The 20,041-nt window shown below is 38.2% G+C and overlaps 1 protein-coding gene and 2 long non-coding RNA genes across 4 annotated transcripts; all 3 read left to right on the top strand.

Moving 5' to 3' along the window:
- Window positions 1-56: 56 nt before the first annotated feature.
- LOC115958431 lies at window positions 57-551 on the top strand. The gene is made up of 2 exons (XR_004084533.1): window positions 57-118; window positions 236-551. It is a non-coding gene; the product is annotated as an uncharacterized LOC115958431 (long non-coding RNA).
- A 60-nt stretch (window positions 552-611) lies between these two features.
- LOC115958430 lies at window positions 612-2,680 on the top strand. Of its 2 annotated transcripts, none has more exons than XR_004084532.1 (4): window positions 612-713; window positions 1,368-1,471; window positions 1,626-1,694; window positions 2,389-2,680. It is a non-coding gene; the product is annotated as an uncharacterized LOC115958430 (long non-coding RNA). The 2 variants fall into 2 exon arrangements; XR_004084531.1 differs by having other exon boundaries at window positions 2,378-2,680.
- A 7,649-nt stretch (window positions 2,681-10,329) lies between these two features.
- LOC115956257 (B3 domain-containing protein At4g01580-like) lies at window positions 10,330-12,411 on the top strand. Its single transcript, XM_031074687.1, has 4 exons — window positions 10,330-10,431; window positions 11,323-11,674; window positions 11,768-11,890; window positions 12,131-12,411. Exons 1-4 carry the CDS (start codon window positions 10,330-10,332, stop codon window positions 12,409-12,411), a joined length of 858 nt encoding a protein of 285 aa, XP_030930547.1.
- The last annotated feature ends 7,630 nt before the right edge of the window (window positions 12,412-20,041 follow it).

Genomic DNA, 20,041 nt, shown 5'->3' with positions numbered 1-20,041 from the left:
TGCTGTTGTGTCTGATGAAACAGGTAAGATTAGACCTGTCAGGGCATATGGCGAAAACGAAAAGATCATTAAATGCCTTAGTGTATGCTTATACTTCCTGCCTATAGGTGACTGCATAGTTACGTTTCACTTTTCTTCTAAAGTCGTATTTTTTTTTTAGACCTAACTGCAATGGTGGACACGAAAAGGCCATTGAGCTGGATTGTCCTTGTGTGCTTATTCTTCATGTGTATAGGTGACTGGAATAAGCATGCAAAATGTTCTACTAATTGGGGAGAATCTTGGTGGCTGTGCATCTATTTCTGGATCATTGCTTAGGGAGAATACTGGCTGTCAATGTGTTTGTTGTCAAGAAATTGATATTTTGGAGAAAACCCATAAGGCGTATTGTATTTATTGATGTATTAGGAAGTTTTTCTGCACTTGGAGTTTTGATTGCAATTTGACAAATGTCTGGATTGGTATTCATTTGAAGCCAAACTTTCTTGTGTTTTTGTATGTTGTTAGCTACAGTAAAGTGGGTTGTAAGAGAGTAATTTGTTTTTTTATTTTTGTTATTTTTGTGAGAAACAAATGTGTGGTATTGTTGATGAAGAAGAAGTAATTTGATACTTTCTGTAAAAGAGTTCGATGACGAAGTTTATGCGGATCAATGGTAGAACCAACTCCTTTGTAGCAAATCATTTATCCGAGTCTCTACAATGCTTGGCTAGGTATGTGTCTCTCTCCTAATTTTCTGATTCGCCTTCCCTACAATTCCTAGATTGGTACATCCTCCTTCCCATTTTCTTATTTTTAATCTCCTTTAAATTCCCTCCTCTCTAGAATGATTAGATCTGTGTACATTTGATTACAAGTTCGTTAGTAGGAACAAATAAAAATAGAATTTATATTTTTTTTTTCTGAGTTCTAGAGCAGCTCACAATATAACTTACCCAAAGCTGAAAACGGCAAAAATCTTAGTTATGTGTGCATGTTTTGTTCCTTTCGCTTCTTGGGGTTTGTAATTGTTATTTATCATTGTATATATTACCTTTTCATTTTGGTAGCAAATTGGGAACCCAATGAGAAACATTTAATTGATTATTGATTTTTTCATCGATTAGCCTTCTTATTTTATGATTTTCAGTATATATATATATATATATATGTTGTGTGTGTCATTGGCCAATGAATCAAATCTTGTCCATCATTTGCTTTAATGAAATGATGGAGGCGTTAATGAAAAATTTGCATACTGTTTGAATGTTACTTTTATTGTTTGTGTATTGCCGTTTTTTGGGTTTGAATTATTATCTATGCTTACAAAGGTATATGCATTTTTCTCAATAATTTTCGGTTAGTATCTAATGTCTCCTTCACCACAGCACATTATGACGTTGGAGAAGTGGCCAACCTTCAGAATCCTGGGAGGCTCATAAGGCAGCAATCCAAGCACTCATAAAGCTGCCTTCAGGCGAGCTTGTTACAGGTATAATATGATTCAGTAGATGACTGTTCTGCTAGATATTGTTTTAGATTTTGTTGGTAGTTGGAACTGGTTACATCAGATTGGAATGCATAGATCCAACTATGTCTTTCACTATGAACTTATGGGGTTCATTTTTATGCTACCACGATTTTAGGTTCAAGTGATACAACTTTAAAACTTTGGAGAGGAAGCAAATGTACACATACTTTTGTTGGGCATACAGGTATTTTTTCCATTTATTTGCCTTCATTGTGCTTTATATATATATATATATATATATATATCCTTATCTGCAATGTGTTGAAATCATGTGGGAATGAAAATAATTGTAGATTTTGCAAACTAACGATGCTGTAAAATTTTCTTCTTACATGTCTGTTTGGTGATCATCAAACATATTTTCTTTGAGCTTCCTGTAAGTTAGAAGTGGAAGAAGCATTTAATAAGACTTCTGATCTATAAGTTGGCATTAATTGACCAAACTGTTGACATGGGTAATCCTCATATGTTTAGTGCTTTACATGGTTTGATTGCTAAAAAATTTAGACATGATGATCCCTCTTTGTCTCCTGTGGAGTATTTGATGGGAAAGGAGTGCTTGCACTTTTGACGGAAGTGAGATTGATTCTTGATTTGAAGTTGCTCTTCCGGACATTGTGATAGTGACATTGTATACATATTGTTCCTAAATATGTCGAGTTTTATATAGTAATGTATATAATAATTATTTTTGAGAATTCTTTTGGGAAATATGTATATAATCATTCTAAATAAGCGGACTAATGCTTTGGCATTCATTACCAATCTGACTGGTTTTGTATTTATCTTCACATGATTGAGAGTTGTGTTATTTGCTTCAAACTTGGCTTTATAATATGGCTTTATATATCATTGTTTCCTAAACAGATCAAATATAGGCTGATGCACTTGTTCTGAGGGGGATCAGTTGCACATTTGAGGAAGGGCACAAAATACGTATTGTTGGCAGAATTGGCAGTGGCAAGACCACTCTCATAGAGATGAACCTGTTTTGTCCAATGGAGCTAGCTAGAGGGAAGATATAGTAATGTATTTATTGAAACCTGTAGTATTCCATGTAATGCGAGTCTTTTTACGTAACTTTTAAATTTTAAGTGTTCATTTTTTTTCTAATTCAGAATAATATTACAAGGTACATCATAATTTTAGGGTTTTATTTACTGTGTTTGGGATTCAAGAACCTTTATATAGCTGTGTTATTTGTTTTTTTAGTTGGTTGGTGTCAATTTTTATTCATGGTCATTTTGTTCTGGACTTCCTATATTGTGGCTATTAAAATTTTCAGAATTGACTTGAAGAATTTAGATAATTTTCTAATGTTGGACGATTTATCATGTATGAATAATTCCAATCCTATCTTTTTTAAACTTTGAATTTTCTTTGATTGGTATGGATTGCAGTGAATCCTCCAACGAGGAGGATTTCCAAATCGTTCATGTAGAGGTTATGCAATTCATTGTTGTTTTTTACGTCATGTACATTCGTTAATCGTGGCTCATTGTGTATAGGCTGATCTAGTATTTTGTAACTACACAATAATGGACTGCAGTGAATCAAATAGACGGGGTACGACCAAAGTTGACTGAATAGGATCAAATAGAGTAAATAGAATGTAGTACACCGATTTTCCTAGAAACCACAGTGGACCGAATAAGACCAAAGTAGATATAATGGACCGAATAAGACCAAAGTAGTCCAAAAACAAAAATAATAAGGTTATTTTTCTATATATACATATCTGCTAGTGAAACAATTGGAAAACGATGACACTTCTACTTAAAGCACACATGACAACAGATGGTACTTGGAAGTATACACATATCTTACTAAATACCACAACAAGAAGTCGTACTTTTGCATTCATGCATCCGTACGTTGTCTCGTGGGTGCATCAACTTCATCATCCCCCACAACATGAGCCACCACTTCATTCAACATGTTTGCACTCAACGTTGCGATCCTCCTTGCGTGGTCACGCTCCTCAATGGCAACTTCCAACTGATACCTTAACAAAGTGTGCCTAATGTCTCCATTGCCATAGTTGGTTCCTTCGCTTTGAGAAGTGCTATGTGGAGTTGAGGTTGATATGTTTGGAGTTTCCGACGATGTAGACGCACCACCATGCACGCCCATACCATTACCATGCAAATACTCCATGTATGCAGCTTCGGCTTCCCTTCGATCTTTATATGATTTGTGATTGGCGTTTGGGAATTTATGAACTTGTCTACTCGCATCTAGCCAACTGTCGTATATGCCTGGAACACGACCGTTAAACACAACATAGGTTCGTCCCATCCTGCTCTACAAAAACGCAATGGTGGGAATTCTTTGCACTAGAATGTGGTTGCACCTTCTAACGTGTGAAGTGGGCTTTTGTAGAGGAAATGGGGCTAAAACTCGATTCTATAGAAATCGAGTTATAGCATGCGGAGTTACATGTAACTCGACTTCTTATTAACCGAGTTTCTGAAACTCCGTCATTTCAATATGTCTTGTCAACAGTAACTCGATTTATGTGGTATCGAGTTTTATATAAAATCGATTTCCTTAATATCGAGTCATGTTGTCCCCCTCCCCACATTTCAGAATCCATGCACGTGTCTGGCTCTATCTGTGTTGAAAACCTTCACTGTCTGGTCTCTGAAAAAGAAAGCCTATGAGGTGAACAAAGTTTGCTAACTCTTCTGCCATTTTCCTTGTCATTATTGCATCCTCACCAGGCGTGCTGTTGCTGTGGTCCCCTTCTTCTTTGTTCTGGCATATCTTCCCTGACAGGTATATATTCACTTACATAACTACTTATAAATGGATTGACTTACATTACAACTTATAATTTGGATTGCTTTCTACAACCATTCTGACATTATGTGTGTGTATATATATACATAAATGTATGTATGTATAGATATATGTATATATAGACAAACGTACTTACCCATATCATAAGATGTATATGTGGCATTCCCAAATATATGTATATATATATACACACACATACACACACACACACATATATATATATATATATACATGTATGTCCCTATGTATATGCAAATATATGTAAATATAAACAAAGCTACCTACCCATATATGATCACATGTATATATATATATATATACACACACACATGTATAGGTATGTTTACATATAATGTATGTGCTTAGGGCACCAATTTTTTGAAACATTTTGTTAGGAATTGCAAAAACTGTTAATACATTGAAAATCCTGGAAAAAATTGTCCAAGAAACGATTAATTAGATAACAGTACTATTATGACTTATGTGAGAATAATCTTATGTGTGTGTGTGTGTGTGTGATAGTGACATTGTATACATATTGTTCCTAAATATGTCGAGTTTTATATAGTAATGTATATAATAATTATTTTTGAGAATTCTTTTGGGAAATATGTATATAATCATTCTAAATAAACATATATATAAACAAACATTGTACGGTGAATTAATATGATGACATATGCATTCATTCATACATATTAACAATGCTGTGTAATGTATACTGAGGTTTAAATTGTATGGCTCTTTCAGTTCTGAAAGTCTTTACTGTGTGGGTTCTGAAAAAGAAAGCCTGCGAGGTGAACAAGTTTTACTGACCATGTTTGCATTTTCCTACTCCATATTGCATCCTTACCAAGCGATATTACAAACACCCTGATTCTTTGTTGTGGCATGTCTCCCCTAAAAGGCCAATGTTTGTGTCCAAACGAATCAAGTGTGTACACCTATAATTAGGATAGCATCATAGTGCATCTGTAAAAGATTAATTACTGTTGCATTAACATAACCCCCTATCTTCTGCATGATAACCACAATTAATTGTCCTTATCCAGGTCTGGCATGGGTCGTCACTGCTTCTACGTTTACTATGATGGGGAACAATATTTCCATGACTTGCATGGGCTGTCCTATAAAGGCGAGTCAGTGAAGCAGAAGTTCATTGAGTTGAAATGGGGAACACACTTGAGAAAAATGCACCGGAAGATAATGGAAGCTCTACGGTTGGACAAGGAGTCACATAAGATATCCATTGTGTACCGTGCCCCCCAGATACTTGTGAGTACTCAGGTTGTCTACAACTCAAATCCGTTGGGTTGCAATGCTGACGTGGACATGATGTGGGCAGTGATTAAGCGGACCCCCCAGTTCATAGCGTCCGACTTGTATGTAACTGTTGAGGCTGTTGGGTTCCATGGTAGTGCAAGTTCACAACATGCCAGTGGGGTGGAAGAGCCACACTCATTGTCGGTTGACGTGCATCCTCCCTTTGCCTATGCCACGCCTTTCCCCTACAATAATGAACCATGTAGTGCGGTTGATCATTTGGACAACACCGAAGTGGTGGGCGCCACCAATACACATGATGTGGGAGGGTCTACTCACACATATGAGCATGTCCAAGCTGATATGGACGGGGGAATTGATATTGATGGCAGCCGAGATGTGTATGAAGAGTTCATTGATACTGATGGACCAGTGGACAACGCGGAGGTCTTAGATGTACCACTGATCGAAAATAACGAGGAGGATTGCCTTACAACAGTTCCTATCCCAGAATGGTTCACATCAAACACATGGGACAATATTAATGACCCATCACCTGCATTGGGTACAGGACATCTTACAAGTTGGCATAAAGATGACCACCCAGCAAGGGGGATGCTATTCAAGAATAAAGCCTCTGTTCAATATGTGTTGACCCTCTACTCTGTGGAGCATAATAAGCAATACAAGGTCATCAAGTCTGACACCAATAGGCTGGTAGTGCGGTGTAAGAATGAGGCATGTCTGTGGTCAATTCGGGCCAATTGCAGCAAGAAGCACGGGATGTGGGTTATTAGTACATGTAAGGGTCCTCATAGTTGCTCATCCCTCCAGCTACCAACTGATGGGCGGATGATGGATTCAAAGTTCATCTCCATTGCACTTGAGAAGTATGTACGGGAAGACCTAACCCGAAAGGTAAGGGACTTGCGTAGTATGTTGCATGCAAGGCATGGGCATGATGTAACTATGTACAAGGTTTGGGAAGCCAAACAGAAGGCAGTTGCACGTATTTACGGGGATTTTGACGAGTCGTACGCAGAATTGCCACGATTTCTAGCTGCATTGTCTGATGCAGATCCGGATACTGTGACCACATTAAAGTGTGACCCCCATGTCCCGGGGACTTGTATATTCAACTCCGCGTTTTGGGCTTTCGGTCCGTGTATTAGAGGGTTTAGGCATTGCAGGCCGGTGATAAGCATAGATGCAACGCACCTTTATGGCAAGTACAAAGGAAAGCTGTTGATAGCAATGGCAACAGATGGTAACAACGAGGTTTATCCACTCGCATTTGCCGTTGTCGAAAGCGAGAGCACGGAGACATGGGGATGGTTCTTGGCATGCCTGTTGACCTATGTTACAGACCGCACCAATTTGTGTATAATATCCGACAGGCATCGTGGGATACAATCATGCTTCGATGACACCACTAGGGGCTACTTGCAACCGCCCTTAACCCATCACCAGTATTGCCTCCGCCATTTAGTAAGCAATGTTAACACTAACTTCAATAGTGTGCCGTTGAAGAACTTGGTATGGAACGCAGCAACTGCGAATCAAGTTAGGAAGTTTGAGAACACCATGGATTGCATCAAGAATGTCAACCCGGCTGCGTACGACTATCTTAAGGAGGTAAATCAAGAAAAGTGGACACTTGTACATGACCATGGGCACCGATATGGGGCAATGACAACCAACCTGTCAGAGTGCTTCAATGGGGTACTTAAGGGCGCACGTAGCTTGCCCATAACTGCAATGGTGAAGTTTACATTTTACAAGGTGAACTCATACTTTGACGAACGTCGAAACAAAACCCTAGAGAAGTTGGAAGAGGGGCAAGTGTGGTGCAAATATGCCTATGACAAGTTCGAGGAAAATCAAGAGAAGGCGAAGCTCCATATTGTTAGAAGGATGAGTGCGCAACAACGGTTATATACAGTGGAGACACAGTCTTCACTGTTGAACACTGGCGGGGGAGATCACACCCATAGGGTTTCCCTCATAGACATGACATGCACGTGCGGCAAATGGGAAGCAAACAAGATCCCTTGTTCCCACTTGATAGCAGTTTGTGCCAAACACAACCATGATGCCACTGAGTATATGGATCATTTCTACCGCCTTGAAGAACGGTATCACAGCTATGAGCCTATATTCCAACCACTAAAAGATAGGTTAGAATGGCCAGAGCCAGCAGAAAGGAGAACCGTGATGCCAAACCAGCGGTTGATCCGTGAGAAAGGTCGGCCCAAGTCCACGAGAATCCGCAATGAGATGGATGACGAGGATAGGGAGTTGCCAACCTCATTGTGGATTGAGAATGGACCAAAGTTGAAGTGTGGGTTGTGTCGCCAAGAGGGTCATAACCGTCGTACATGTCCAACTCGAAATGTGGCTTCAACAAGCCATGGTGCTATGTAGCAGGTAACAATTACAAATCATACTAACAGGGGGGTATCATAAGTTATTCTTCTTTACATGTTTAGATATTACATTATATGAGTTATAATTAAGATGTGGGCAGTAATTTGTAGATCGGAACCATGATAGTAATACCATTGTATCAAATGTAGCTCCACTTTGGGCAATCTTGTGATTACTTCTTCAAGTAGTTGCAGTTAGTCTTAACTCCTACATATTACCATTCCAAGTCTTTTGTCCCAGTTTTGGTGTTCTTTCAATCTTATTGTTTGTCGTGTACATATTCTAGTATTCATGAGGTCTCTATTTCCCTAACTGTATATGTTTTGCTGTAGATTTGTAATTGTTGCCAAGGTGTAACTGTAGATGCTCCTCATTTAAGCAGGCAAGCCTGAATGCTCTTCTATATTTGTCAATTCAATTTATTAATTACCATGGGTTGTATACTAATTTCTGTGTTGGCTACTCCTCAGAAAGGAGGCAACTTCTGAAAAGAACAAAAAGAAGGTGTCACTCAAATGCTATGACTCCATGTTTGCCTAAAACCATTGTTGGCGGATGCTGTCCAAGTTTCAACTTACAATTGTGAAGAATGTTTAAAATGCAGAAATGGAACTTTTTATTTTTGTACATCAACTGATTTAAATGCATAGTATGTCTTTACTTACAAATAAGCTTGTATATATGGATGATTTTTTTTATTCGCATAATGCAAATGGGGGAATGTTACTGATGGATGTGGTTGGTTATGATTTGTATGGATGACTTGTTGTTCACAGCATGGTTGTCAGCAGGTCCACTTTTACTATGAATAAGCACGATACTGAATGGGTGTGAACAGTGCAAGTCGCAAGCAAAACTACAAGTAGAAAGGTTATACTAAATGAAACTCGATTTTCCAGATAATGAGTTACGTAGTAGTCCATTTTCCATCCCCTACGACTGTATCCATTTTCAATTGTCAAGTATCTGGGTTACTCGATTTCTCTAGATCCGAGTTACGTTCAACATAACTCGATTTATAGGGTACCGAGTTACGTTGGAGAGACTCACACAGCTAGATTCCTCTTGGACTGCACACTCCAAATAGCTGGATTCCTCTTGGACTGCTATCTCTGGACCAGTCCAAAGTCCTCTTGGACTGCTGGACCAGTCTGGGTGGGTCGGGAAGCCAGTCCAGGTATTACTCGATTAACTTATTACCGAGTTATGTTGAAAATAACTCGATATCTTTAGCATCGAGATACGTTGAAGACCATTGTGCACACTTAGATTCCTCTTGGACTGCCTCTGGACCAGTCCAAATATCTGGGCTGGGTCGGGAAGCCAGTCCAGGTATTACTCGATTAACTTATTACCGAGTTATGTTGAAAATAACTCGATATCTATAGCATCGAGATACGTTGAAGACCATTCTCTACACTTAGATTCCTCTTGGACTGCCTGTGGACCAGTCCAATTATCTGGGCTGGGTCGGGAAGCCAGTCCAGGCATTACTCGATTAACTTATTACCGAGTTATGTTGAAAATAACTCGATATCTTTAGCATCGAGATACGTTGAAGACCATTCTCTACACTTAGATTCCTCTTGGACTGCCTGTGGACCAGTCCAATTATCTGGGCTGGGTCGGGAAGCCAGTCAACGTAACTCGATTAAGTTATTACCGAGTTATGTTGAAAATAACTCGATATCTTTAGCATCGAGATACGTTGAAGACCATTCTCTACACTTAGATTCCTCTTGGACTGCCTCTGGGCCAGTCCAATTATCTGGGCTGGGTGGGGAAGCCTGGTCACCGGAACTCGAGTTACTTATTACAGAGTTATGTGGAGAAAACTCGAGATCTATAACGTCGAGATACGTTGAAGACCATTTTCTACATGTAGATTCCACGTAACTCGATTTACCTATTACCGAGTTACGTTCAGAAGAACTCGATTTCTGTAGCTTCGAGGTACGTTGAAGACGTGTCTACAGTTAGATTCCTCTTGGACTACCTCGGGACCAGTCCAATTATCTTAACTCGATTTCTTTATAAGCGAGTTATTCGCATGTAACTCGATTTCTGTAGTATCGAGTAATTCTACTTTAACCTGATGTTCAGGATATCGAGTTACTTCAAATGGAGTTACTTCCAAACCACCACGCACAACATGGATTCCTCTGAGATAGACTGCACACAGCATGGACTCCTTTTAGTCCCAGTACACATAACTCGATTTATTAATAATCGGGTTATGTGTATGACCAACCCACTATTTAGTGCTCAAACGTACGAAGCAGCAACTGTTCAACTTCTTCTCAGCGAAAGTTTGGAGAACCAGAAAAATGGCTTCTCAATGGCGGAGAGACAACGACGATGGTCCTGCTGATCGGTCCCCACACTTTTTCAAGATTATTCTGCCGAATGCTGTTCAAGAAGGAAAGCTTGTAAGTATGCTCAAATTTATAAACTAGATTCCTCTGAAAATCATATGCTAATTATACAATTCGTACACTTCATCTTCTTTATTTGTGATTCTTGAAAAAATGTACATTTGTTGTAGTCAGAAAAACTTTCATTTTGCAATACGTAGGTTACACTTTAAGAAGAACACAGTCACATAACAAAGTACTTTTGCATCGTACACTTTTATATGAACAAAAAATGAAACAGGGATAAGCGCATGGTAGAGATTGAGGAAAAATAAATACAGAGCAAGAGCAGATGGCATTTTTTTGAAAATGTGATAGGGCTTATAGGGTCACCACAGATGTATAACTCAATTTAAACTGTGAAACTATGTCCTGGGATCAAACTAGGATACAGAAATCGTTCACTCTTTTTATCATTTGTTTTTTAGAGTTCACAAACTTATGAAGTGTCTAAGTGGCAAAAATTACTACGTCTAAATCCAAATCCTGCCCATAAACAAAAGTGGGTCATCTTCAATGTTTCCCCAACACCCCAAAACCAAATCACAGACACATTATCAAAATACAACATTTCCCCAAAATTTTTTACATTTCAACAACAACAGAGAAATGTAAAATGTTGACAGCTATTGATGGTTATTTTGGTTATAAGATTAGGTTGTATAATTTGGTTTCAAAATTCATAAGATTTGTTACTGTTATAGCTATTAAATATAACGTCAATGTTGCAGGATTACATTTTATTTTGTTTGATTTTCTTTTCTTTTTTGTGTGGGGGTGGGGGGCTGTAACTAAGAAGTATTCTGCCATCATTCAAACTTTTATTTTCTAGCATTGTGTATAAGGATTGATTGCATGTGTTTATTTCCCTAGCCTGCATTTATGTTATGGAGATTCTTTTTACAGCGGATTCCAGATAAGTTCGTGCAGAAATTTGGAGTGGACCTGTCAGATATGGCCTTTCTCACTATTCCAAATGGTAGAAAATGGAAAGTCAAGTTGACACAACATGCTGGGGGGGTTTGGTTTCAAAATGGTTGGTCCGAATTTGCAAGCTCTCATGGTGTAGCCGTGGGCCACTTGCTGGTTTTCAAATATGAAGGAAATTCACAGTTTCATGTACTCATATTTGATGCCACTGCAACAGAAATAGACTATACTTTAGACGACGAACTCCAAGTTCATAGGATCGAAGATGATGAGAGTGATGACAGCTCTGTTGAAATCATCAAACACTTTTATAGGGGAGAGGGTTCAGGTTTGAATGTTACACTTTTGTAAGCAAGTGATTTGTTTAGCTTCTGCTCTATTAATTTTATGTGCATGACTTCGTATTTTCAACTTCTTTCAGGATCAGCCCATCCTAAGAAAGACGGTGGTGTAGCTAAAAATCTTGTTATAGCCAATGCTTTTAAATCAGAAAATCCCCTTTTCACTGTTATCATGCGTCCATCCTACGTTAATGGCAAGGATCGTGCGGTAAGCTTTTAGCTTCACTAAAATGGAATATTTTTGTAATTTAGAAATGCAACTCCCATTAACTATCATTTTTCATAGATCAATTAGAAAGATTGTCACACTAGATACTTGTGGCTGGACATTTTGTTTGGAATTATTTTTTCTTATTTGTGTTTTTAGGTGAAAAGATGTAGATCAAATAGATACTTGTTGCTGGAATATATTTGTTAAATATCTATTATTGTTCCTTGTACAGAGTTTACCCAAGACATTATCAACTACTTACCAAGAGACGGGTTTACCAAGGACTACACCAAAGCAAGTATACTCCCTGTCAAGCTCCAGATTGTGGACCGATTATGGCCTGTGAAGCTATACATTTATGAACGACGTGGGGGTTCATCATGTGTCGTATCAGCTGGTTGGACTGCATTTGTGAGGGAAAATAGTTTGCAAGTAGGAGATGTTTGCGTATTTGAGCTGATTATGAGGGACGGTGTTCTGTTAAACGTCCACATTTTCAAGTGCCAAGACTAAGTGGTTAGGGTGGATGCAAAGTGATGATAATATTATGTGATGTTCAGAGTGTGTTTACTTTGCAACTTTACTATTCATCCCTATTTTGTTCATCCCAGTTTGCAACTTTATTGATTGGGTACTTTTGTGATGTTTAGAGTTTCACTCTTGGAAAATTTTTAATTACTATGATGAACTTTCATATGTATTTTAAAATGAATGTGATGCTGTATTTTTTTCTGCGCTTTTGTTTGGATTTTGGCCTTTTTGCATGTCATTCAATTATATTACATTGAATGGCGACTCTTGGATTTTATTTTAGGGGGGTCAACATTGTTATTGCTATAGGATTTTGTTCTTTTTAGATGACATTGTTGTATGTTTTGTATATATTGTAACACTTTAATACAATAACACCATGTGCAACATAGGTTAGTCATTATTTTTGATGTTTGCAAATTTAGATGTTTAAAAAATAAGTGAGAAGTTAATCCATCAATTGTGTCAATCAATATAATGTGGCAAATTGAAAAGCTTGATAGCTAAATTTTCAAAATTTCACTTGGTAGCAATTTTTCAAATGTTATAGATGAAGTTGGAACTTCTTGTAAACTGCAAGGACTAAAATAGGTACTGTTTTATTCAATGAACTTGATGAATCGTTGCTCAAAGAAAAATATCATTGTTTCCTGAAAAATCTTTGTATCTTACAAATGAATAACACAAAATACTGGTGAAATATGTACCAATACACTATTTGCAACCAAATTTTCCACGGCTCCTTTGCCAGCTAAAAAACCACGAACAAGAGGACTGTATGGAACTATTCCAATGCCAAGCTTCCTGCATGTACAAAAACATTAAAATTCAAGAGAGCATACTCATGCTTCTGGATAAGATAATTAAATTATATTGAAATCAAATCTACACAAAATGGATGATATTTTTTTTTTTTGTTGCAGTAGTCCTTCAAAAGAACAATAGTGTTGCAAAAGCAAGGATGAATATAAGGGGAAAATAAATAACAATAGTGTTGCAAAAGCATCTGGACCAGTCCAAATATATGGGCTGGGTGGGTGCATGTGTACAACGTAACTCGATTTTCCAAATCTCGAGGAATTTGAATTCTTGTGAGTGTCCACTGCACAGAACTCGATTCAAGTAGAATCGAGTATTGTGGCAGGCCTACCTTTAAACTTCGATTCGTCTTAGACTGCATCTGGACCAGTCCAAATATCTGGGGGCCCAGAAAAATAACTCGAGTTATGTATAATCGAGTTATTAGAAATTAACTCGTTGTCTGCAACATCGAGTTATGAGAAAGCCGTTCCAACATTAACTGGATTCTTGTTATTTGTGCTACACATAACTCGATTTACGGACAGTCGGTTTATGTGTAAGCCCTTGTGCTGAAAGTTTGATTACATGTAACTCGATTTCCAGAAAATCGAGTTATATGGACATTACATTCTATTACCCATTTTTATTAACTCTTCCCCAGTTCTGGAGAACTTGCAGCTGTCCGAAATTACATCTTCGATTGCTCTCGCTTCATCTGGCTAGAACCCACAATTTCCCGCACAAATTCGTCGAGGATTTTACATAGTAAGACTCTTTTAACGGTTGCTGTCTTTGAAATTACACATTGTTGGTGCATTATTCTCAAATTTTGCATTTTGATGCTTCACACTTCTATGTCTATGTCTATGAAGATTGTGATGAAATTGGGTGTTTGCCTAGTCAAATGCATTGTTGTTAGTAAGGTTGCCTATGTCATAGGTTGTCTTCCTTCCACAAAATGAACTTGCCAGTGGCTCCATATGTGTGTGGTATAGATATATGTTGGTTGTATGTCTGAACTGTACATTGTGCAATTTATTTTCTGTTTTTTGTAGAAGCTGGTGAAACTTACTACATGTAGCTACGATGGTATGATATATGTCAGTTCCTAAATCCACTTGTATGTTTCCTATATGATAAGACTTCTGTTATATACTCTAGGTCTCTAACTTCAAATTATTGACTCGGACCAAAATGCATTACAATTATTGCATCAACTAAACAACTCGTGAATAAGAATATTGTTTTTTCATTGTGTTGTTGTAAACTACTCTAGACAGTATATTGTGTGCATGATTTTCTACACATGGTAGCTGGTTACTCTTCAATTTTTGTTCTCTGCTTCAAACTTCATTTTGGTTCTGTTTTTGTGTGAGCTGATCGTGTTTGCACTACTGAGCATCGATTAGTTATGGGTCCGAAGAGGACTAAGAGGGGAAAATGCAAAGCTGCATCCGAACCTGAAGTGGTGTTTGATCAATTAAGGTTCCTCACGCCAGAAAATGAGCAAACCTTTGAAACCTTGATTAAGCGTAGGCGTATTTGGGGAGAAAGGCAAATCAATTTACAGGAACTGCATCCTTTTGTTCGTGAGAATCTACAGTCTAGGCATTGGCTGTCGCTATGTACAAACATACAACCCCCTCCAGCTGACTTGATTAGAGAATTCTATTCGAATCTATCGGTGCATGAGGATCTTGGTGGTCACAAGGTGACATCGTCCATACGTGATGTACCGTTTACAATAACTAGGGAGCACATATCTAAAGCCCTTGATGTACCTATAATTTGTACACCTACTTATCCAAACTCTATGTCTCCTCGTATTGATGATGTTATGGATGTTCTTTGTGGACGATCAAACAATCGGGATTCTGGCCGAAGTATTAGCTCAAGTGAGTTGACTGAGCTTAATTATATCTTCTTTAGGATAGCTTGTCACAACATTTTCCCTATCTCTCATATCCATACAATCCCTGTAGACAGGTGTATCTTGCTTTACGCCCTTGTCACCAATAGTTCCATTTGTTTTCCTTCCCTTTTCATCAAAACCATTGTCAAGGTGCGTAGGAGCAAGTATAAGAGGCATGCTTTGTTTTTCCCAGTTCTCATCCATAGGGTCCTCAAATATTTAGGATTAAAGAACTTTCCTTCCCACGAGTTGGTTCACATCCAAGCCCCTATAGGAGCCAAATTTCTGAAACAGCGAACTGCCCAAAAGAAGGTTGTCGACCTCAGTGTTGGTCCATCCAACAGACCACGAGTACGGTCTACTACTGGAGATGTTCAAGATGAGGACATGCATGGGGATCCCACATCTGTTGTTGCCGAGGATGGTGATGATGAGATAGATGTTGACACTGTTGATGCAGCACATACATGCCCTCTTCCTCCCTCTCTTCATGCTATGATGGAGACCATTATGACGACTCAGGCAGCCCATGGTCAGCTTCTACATGGTCTTCTTGCCGAGGTTGGAGCTATGCGAGCGGACTTAGCTCACTATAGACGTCCTGTTCCACCTTCTACACCATCTGACTCTTGATGATTCCCATTGGGTATTGTACCCAAGGGGGGGACGATTTTCAGTTCGTGGTTACTATAACATATTTGGAGAATTGTATGACAGTTCTAAATTTTTTTATTTTAGTGGCAATTTGAAGAACATGGTATCCGTTGAAAGTAATTTCATATATTAATATGATGGTTAGTTTCATGCCCATCGTTACTATCATTAGTATTATTGAAATGGATGTAATGGTCTAAGAATTTTTTATGTTATTATGTGATTCTATATAATATCAAGTAGATCCAAGTCTGTGTGTAAATAACATTTATTTCATAATTCTGTACGACGCTCACGTGTTTTTAGATTATAGTAATTATTAATACAAATCGAAGGTTTTGTGAAAGCACAATTCGTTTACAGGTTTTGATATTAACGATGAACCACCTAGGAGATTTTCCTTGGAACAATGGCTGAAGCTATATCTTGACTTCAGGCAACTATTTTTATTGGAGGTTTTGCTGAGCTTACATGTATTTTCCACTAATTGGATATTTTTGTCGATCTTAAATCAGCAATTATATTATTCTGAATTTGATACTCGCCTGGACTATTCCTCATGCATCATATTTTCATTAGATAATTTATTGATGAAACCTTGCAGTGCAGACTCGTCGAAAAAGATAAAAGCGACACTTCGCATGACCTCATTCACTCTAGCATTAGGTCTAACGGATTTTTTTTAATCAAATATGAGGAATCCAAACCTGAAGTGATGGCCCCTTACATAATATATTAGATAACAGTGAGCTGAAGATAATAAACATCGTGAAGTTTAAGTATGTTGTGAAGGACCAAACACGATTAAACAGATATAACAGTGACCTCAAGCCACTAACATCAAAGTTCTAAGAGCAAAATGGTGCTTTCAACCTGTAAATTATTATGGCACGCGTTTGTTTGAGAGCTTAGTTTCAGGGTTGAACATGGTTTTACCTATGTGCAATCTCTTCTAACCAACAGTCACGAATTATGGGAAGAGCGTTTTGACTACCATCCTTGAAAATGACCAACGATAATAAACACCCTGATGTTTAAGATTTTGTAAAGGTAAAGTCCACAATTAAACAGATATAACCAGGAGCTCAAGCCACCACCAACATCTACGGTATAACAGATGTGGTATTCAGACCAAATTGGGCCTCGCTTCAAACCGACAAGTCTTTGACCACGATGTTTGATCGAATAGTCGAGTAAGTAGGTATTCCCTCAAATGCAGTCTCACATCAATTGGCTACGATTACAAGAGAAATTTCAGTGTTTCAGCCTATGGCGCTACGTAATTTGTAAGAGTGATGGTTCTGAGACCAAAGTGATGCTTTTAACCTGTAAATGTTTAATGACCAAAGATAATGAACACCGTCATATTTACACACCATGATGTTTACAGACATTCAAAATGACCAAATCACAGAAAACACTGTGATCTTCATAATTTATTTTGTGAAAGACCAAACATAATTAATAAATTAATATTGCGAACTTGCTGGTGAAAGACAAAACACAATTAATATAGCGAAGTTTGAAGGTGACCAAGTTCCAACTCTAAACACACGTCACCAGCCTGCTTCTGTAGCACCAACTGTAGTCATATCAAACTCCTTCAATCGCAGCACATGCGCCAACAGACGCTGCTGCTTAGTCAAGTCATGTTCGGTGCTCTACACGATGTGGATACCCAGGTCGACACTGTTTCACACCCACACTCACGTGAATACAGAATTGTGAAATTGGATGCACAGATGTCTCATTTACATCTACTGTTGCAACTACTGCCCACCTTTGATGTGACATTAGGAACATTTAAAATCCTGTTCATATAGCGTTTTTCCGGAAGGGTTTGACATGACAGGCCCTAATAAGTGAAACTGTAATGCCTGGACCGTGAAATGAGGTTATAAATGCACCAGTGATATAATGTTAACTTTCTACCCCGCTAACTTCGTAGATTGATTAAGCTATGAGTCGCAATGCCTCAACATCAAATCGTACAATGCGAAACAAGTTTGGACCTACTTCAACAAATGCATCATCACAAGTTCCAACAGATCAACAACTACATACATACACAGACCACTATGGAGAAAAATGGGTTGGAAAGAAGAGAGATTTCGTTAATATGCCAATATACACGTATGAGAGTCTTGGAAGCGTCGGACACATCATGGGCAAACCTACAAAACTAAGTACAGATACCACCGCAATAGAGTTCACTATAGCAGAACCACCATGGTCAACCCTATACGAGAAGAGGTGTGAGTTAGAGGTGTATTGTCGATGGCACGGGTTACAAGTTCCTAAGGCACGCTCTGCCGAGTTACCTAGAGATGAACCTGCCAACATACTTGCTCGTCTTGAACAAGAGAACAATCAAATGCAAAGGCGACTAGATCGTTTTCACGCAATCCAAAAAGCTAGGAAGCATCTAAAGGGGAAGGCGCAAGAGCGAGCCATGAAGTCTATTAATGAAATTACTGCGTTAGATGATGAAACAGATATTTCAGACTTCTCAGATTCAAGCAATGATGATTTCCAAAAATTTCTACCTACGAACATTAGACGTTGTTGTTAATGTCTACACATTATGTGCAATACATGATGTTATTGTTAATGTGTGACAAATGATGATTATGTATGTTCAACTTTTGCAACTCTAAAGATTAACTGTTTATTACTTTTGGCTAAGTTTATGTGAAATCACTTTCTCATTTTTTTCATACGTGTTCTTTGTTGCTACATTCAAGTAATGTGGGTCATGGACGAACAATGTCCTTTGCTTTGTAATGTAGGGAAAACCTTAGGAAGTGAAATGCCTCCAAATTATATTTATTGCACATTACTTGTAGGAAAATTTAATAGATTCAATACATACAGACTGATCCAAACCACATAGACCAACCGCGCATATGATTCAATAATACGAATAATTCTTTTATATGAGTTGTTTGAGTCACGATATAATATGCACGTATCTGTGTATCTTAGTTGTAATAGTGTCCTACTTTATATAGATACATTACATAAAGACTCGTCCAAACCAGACTAACCACTCACTCACTGAAAATCCATATGGCTCACCCAACACTCTCACAACGATATTTGGTTTGCTTAAAAATAGGGTAAAGGCCTAAAAGCCTGATCAGCCTTTCAAATGTTTCATTCAAGTTATTGGTTTGTTGTAGCATTGCTTGGAAGCTCCCTAATATTGCAATTGTGATGATCGGAAGCCATTGATGTAAAACTTGGAAGCATAGTTTTCTTCATGTAATTTTACATTGATGTTGAGAAAATGTAACTACATTTTCTACCTGCAAAGACTCCCTGAAAAGTTTGTACGGAAACAGGGGGATAAAACTCTCTACTGTTGCTACACTCACTGCTCGTAATACTAGCATTTGGCAAGTGAGGTTGGAAAAGGCTAACACAGCTCGGCACTGTTCGGCGAAGTCATGTTCGCAGTTCTGCATGTGCTGCTCAACAACTCGACACTATTGAACCCTGTCCAGTCATATCATCCATGCTCACGTGAATAAACAGATATGCAACATTTTGCAATGCACTATTTTAAAGGATGCAGAGGACCCTTCAAAAGTGTAAGCAAATTTTTGGGGGTAAGCTGTCCATCATTGCTACACTTGATTGATGTAGTTCTGCATGTGATACTCAACATCTCGAAACTATTGAACCCTGACCACACGTACCCATCCCCACTCACGTGAATACACATATGTGTAACCCTTTGCAATGCACCGTTTTCGAAGAGGCAGAGCATCCCTGAATTGGCTATGCATCAATTTTGGGTGTGACCTGCCCACCATTGGTACACAGATGTTGTTCGTAGTGCTACATGTGCTGCTTAACAGCTTCGCACTGTTCAACCCTGTCCAGTCAATACACAGATATGCCTTCTTTTGCAATGCACCGTTTTCAAGGATGCAGAGCATGGCTGAAAAGTTCATGATACATTGAACACAGCTCAGTATTGTCTCAACAAGTCATGTCAGATGAAGCACAGGAATTCTGAATAGTTTTGAACAAGACATACCAAACTGGTCAGAGAAAAGTCTTAAAACCACATCCATCAGAAATAAACCATAGTAGTGATCAAAATCCCTAATTAAATATAAGCATAAACATCACTAGTTTAAATTTTAAACAAGTTATCCTTGTCCAAACTCTGATGGTCAACCAAGTGAAATATTGAGACACTAATCACAACAGGAGTCCTTTCTAAATTATTGTCTT

This window comes from Quercus lobata, chromosome 8 (genome assembly GCF_001633185.2).
Source record: "Quercus lobata isolate SW786 chromosome 8, ValleyOak3.0 Primary Assembly, whole genome shotgun sequence".
Classification (NCBI taxonomy): Eukaryota; Viridiplantae; Streptophyta; class Magnoliopsida; order Fagales; family Fagaceae; genus Quercus; species Quercus lobata.
This window is presented reverse-complemented; position numbering and strand designations above follow the sequence as displayed.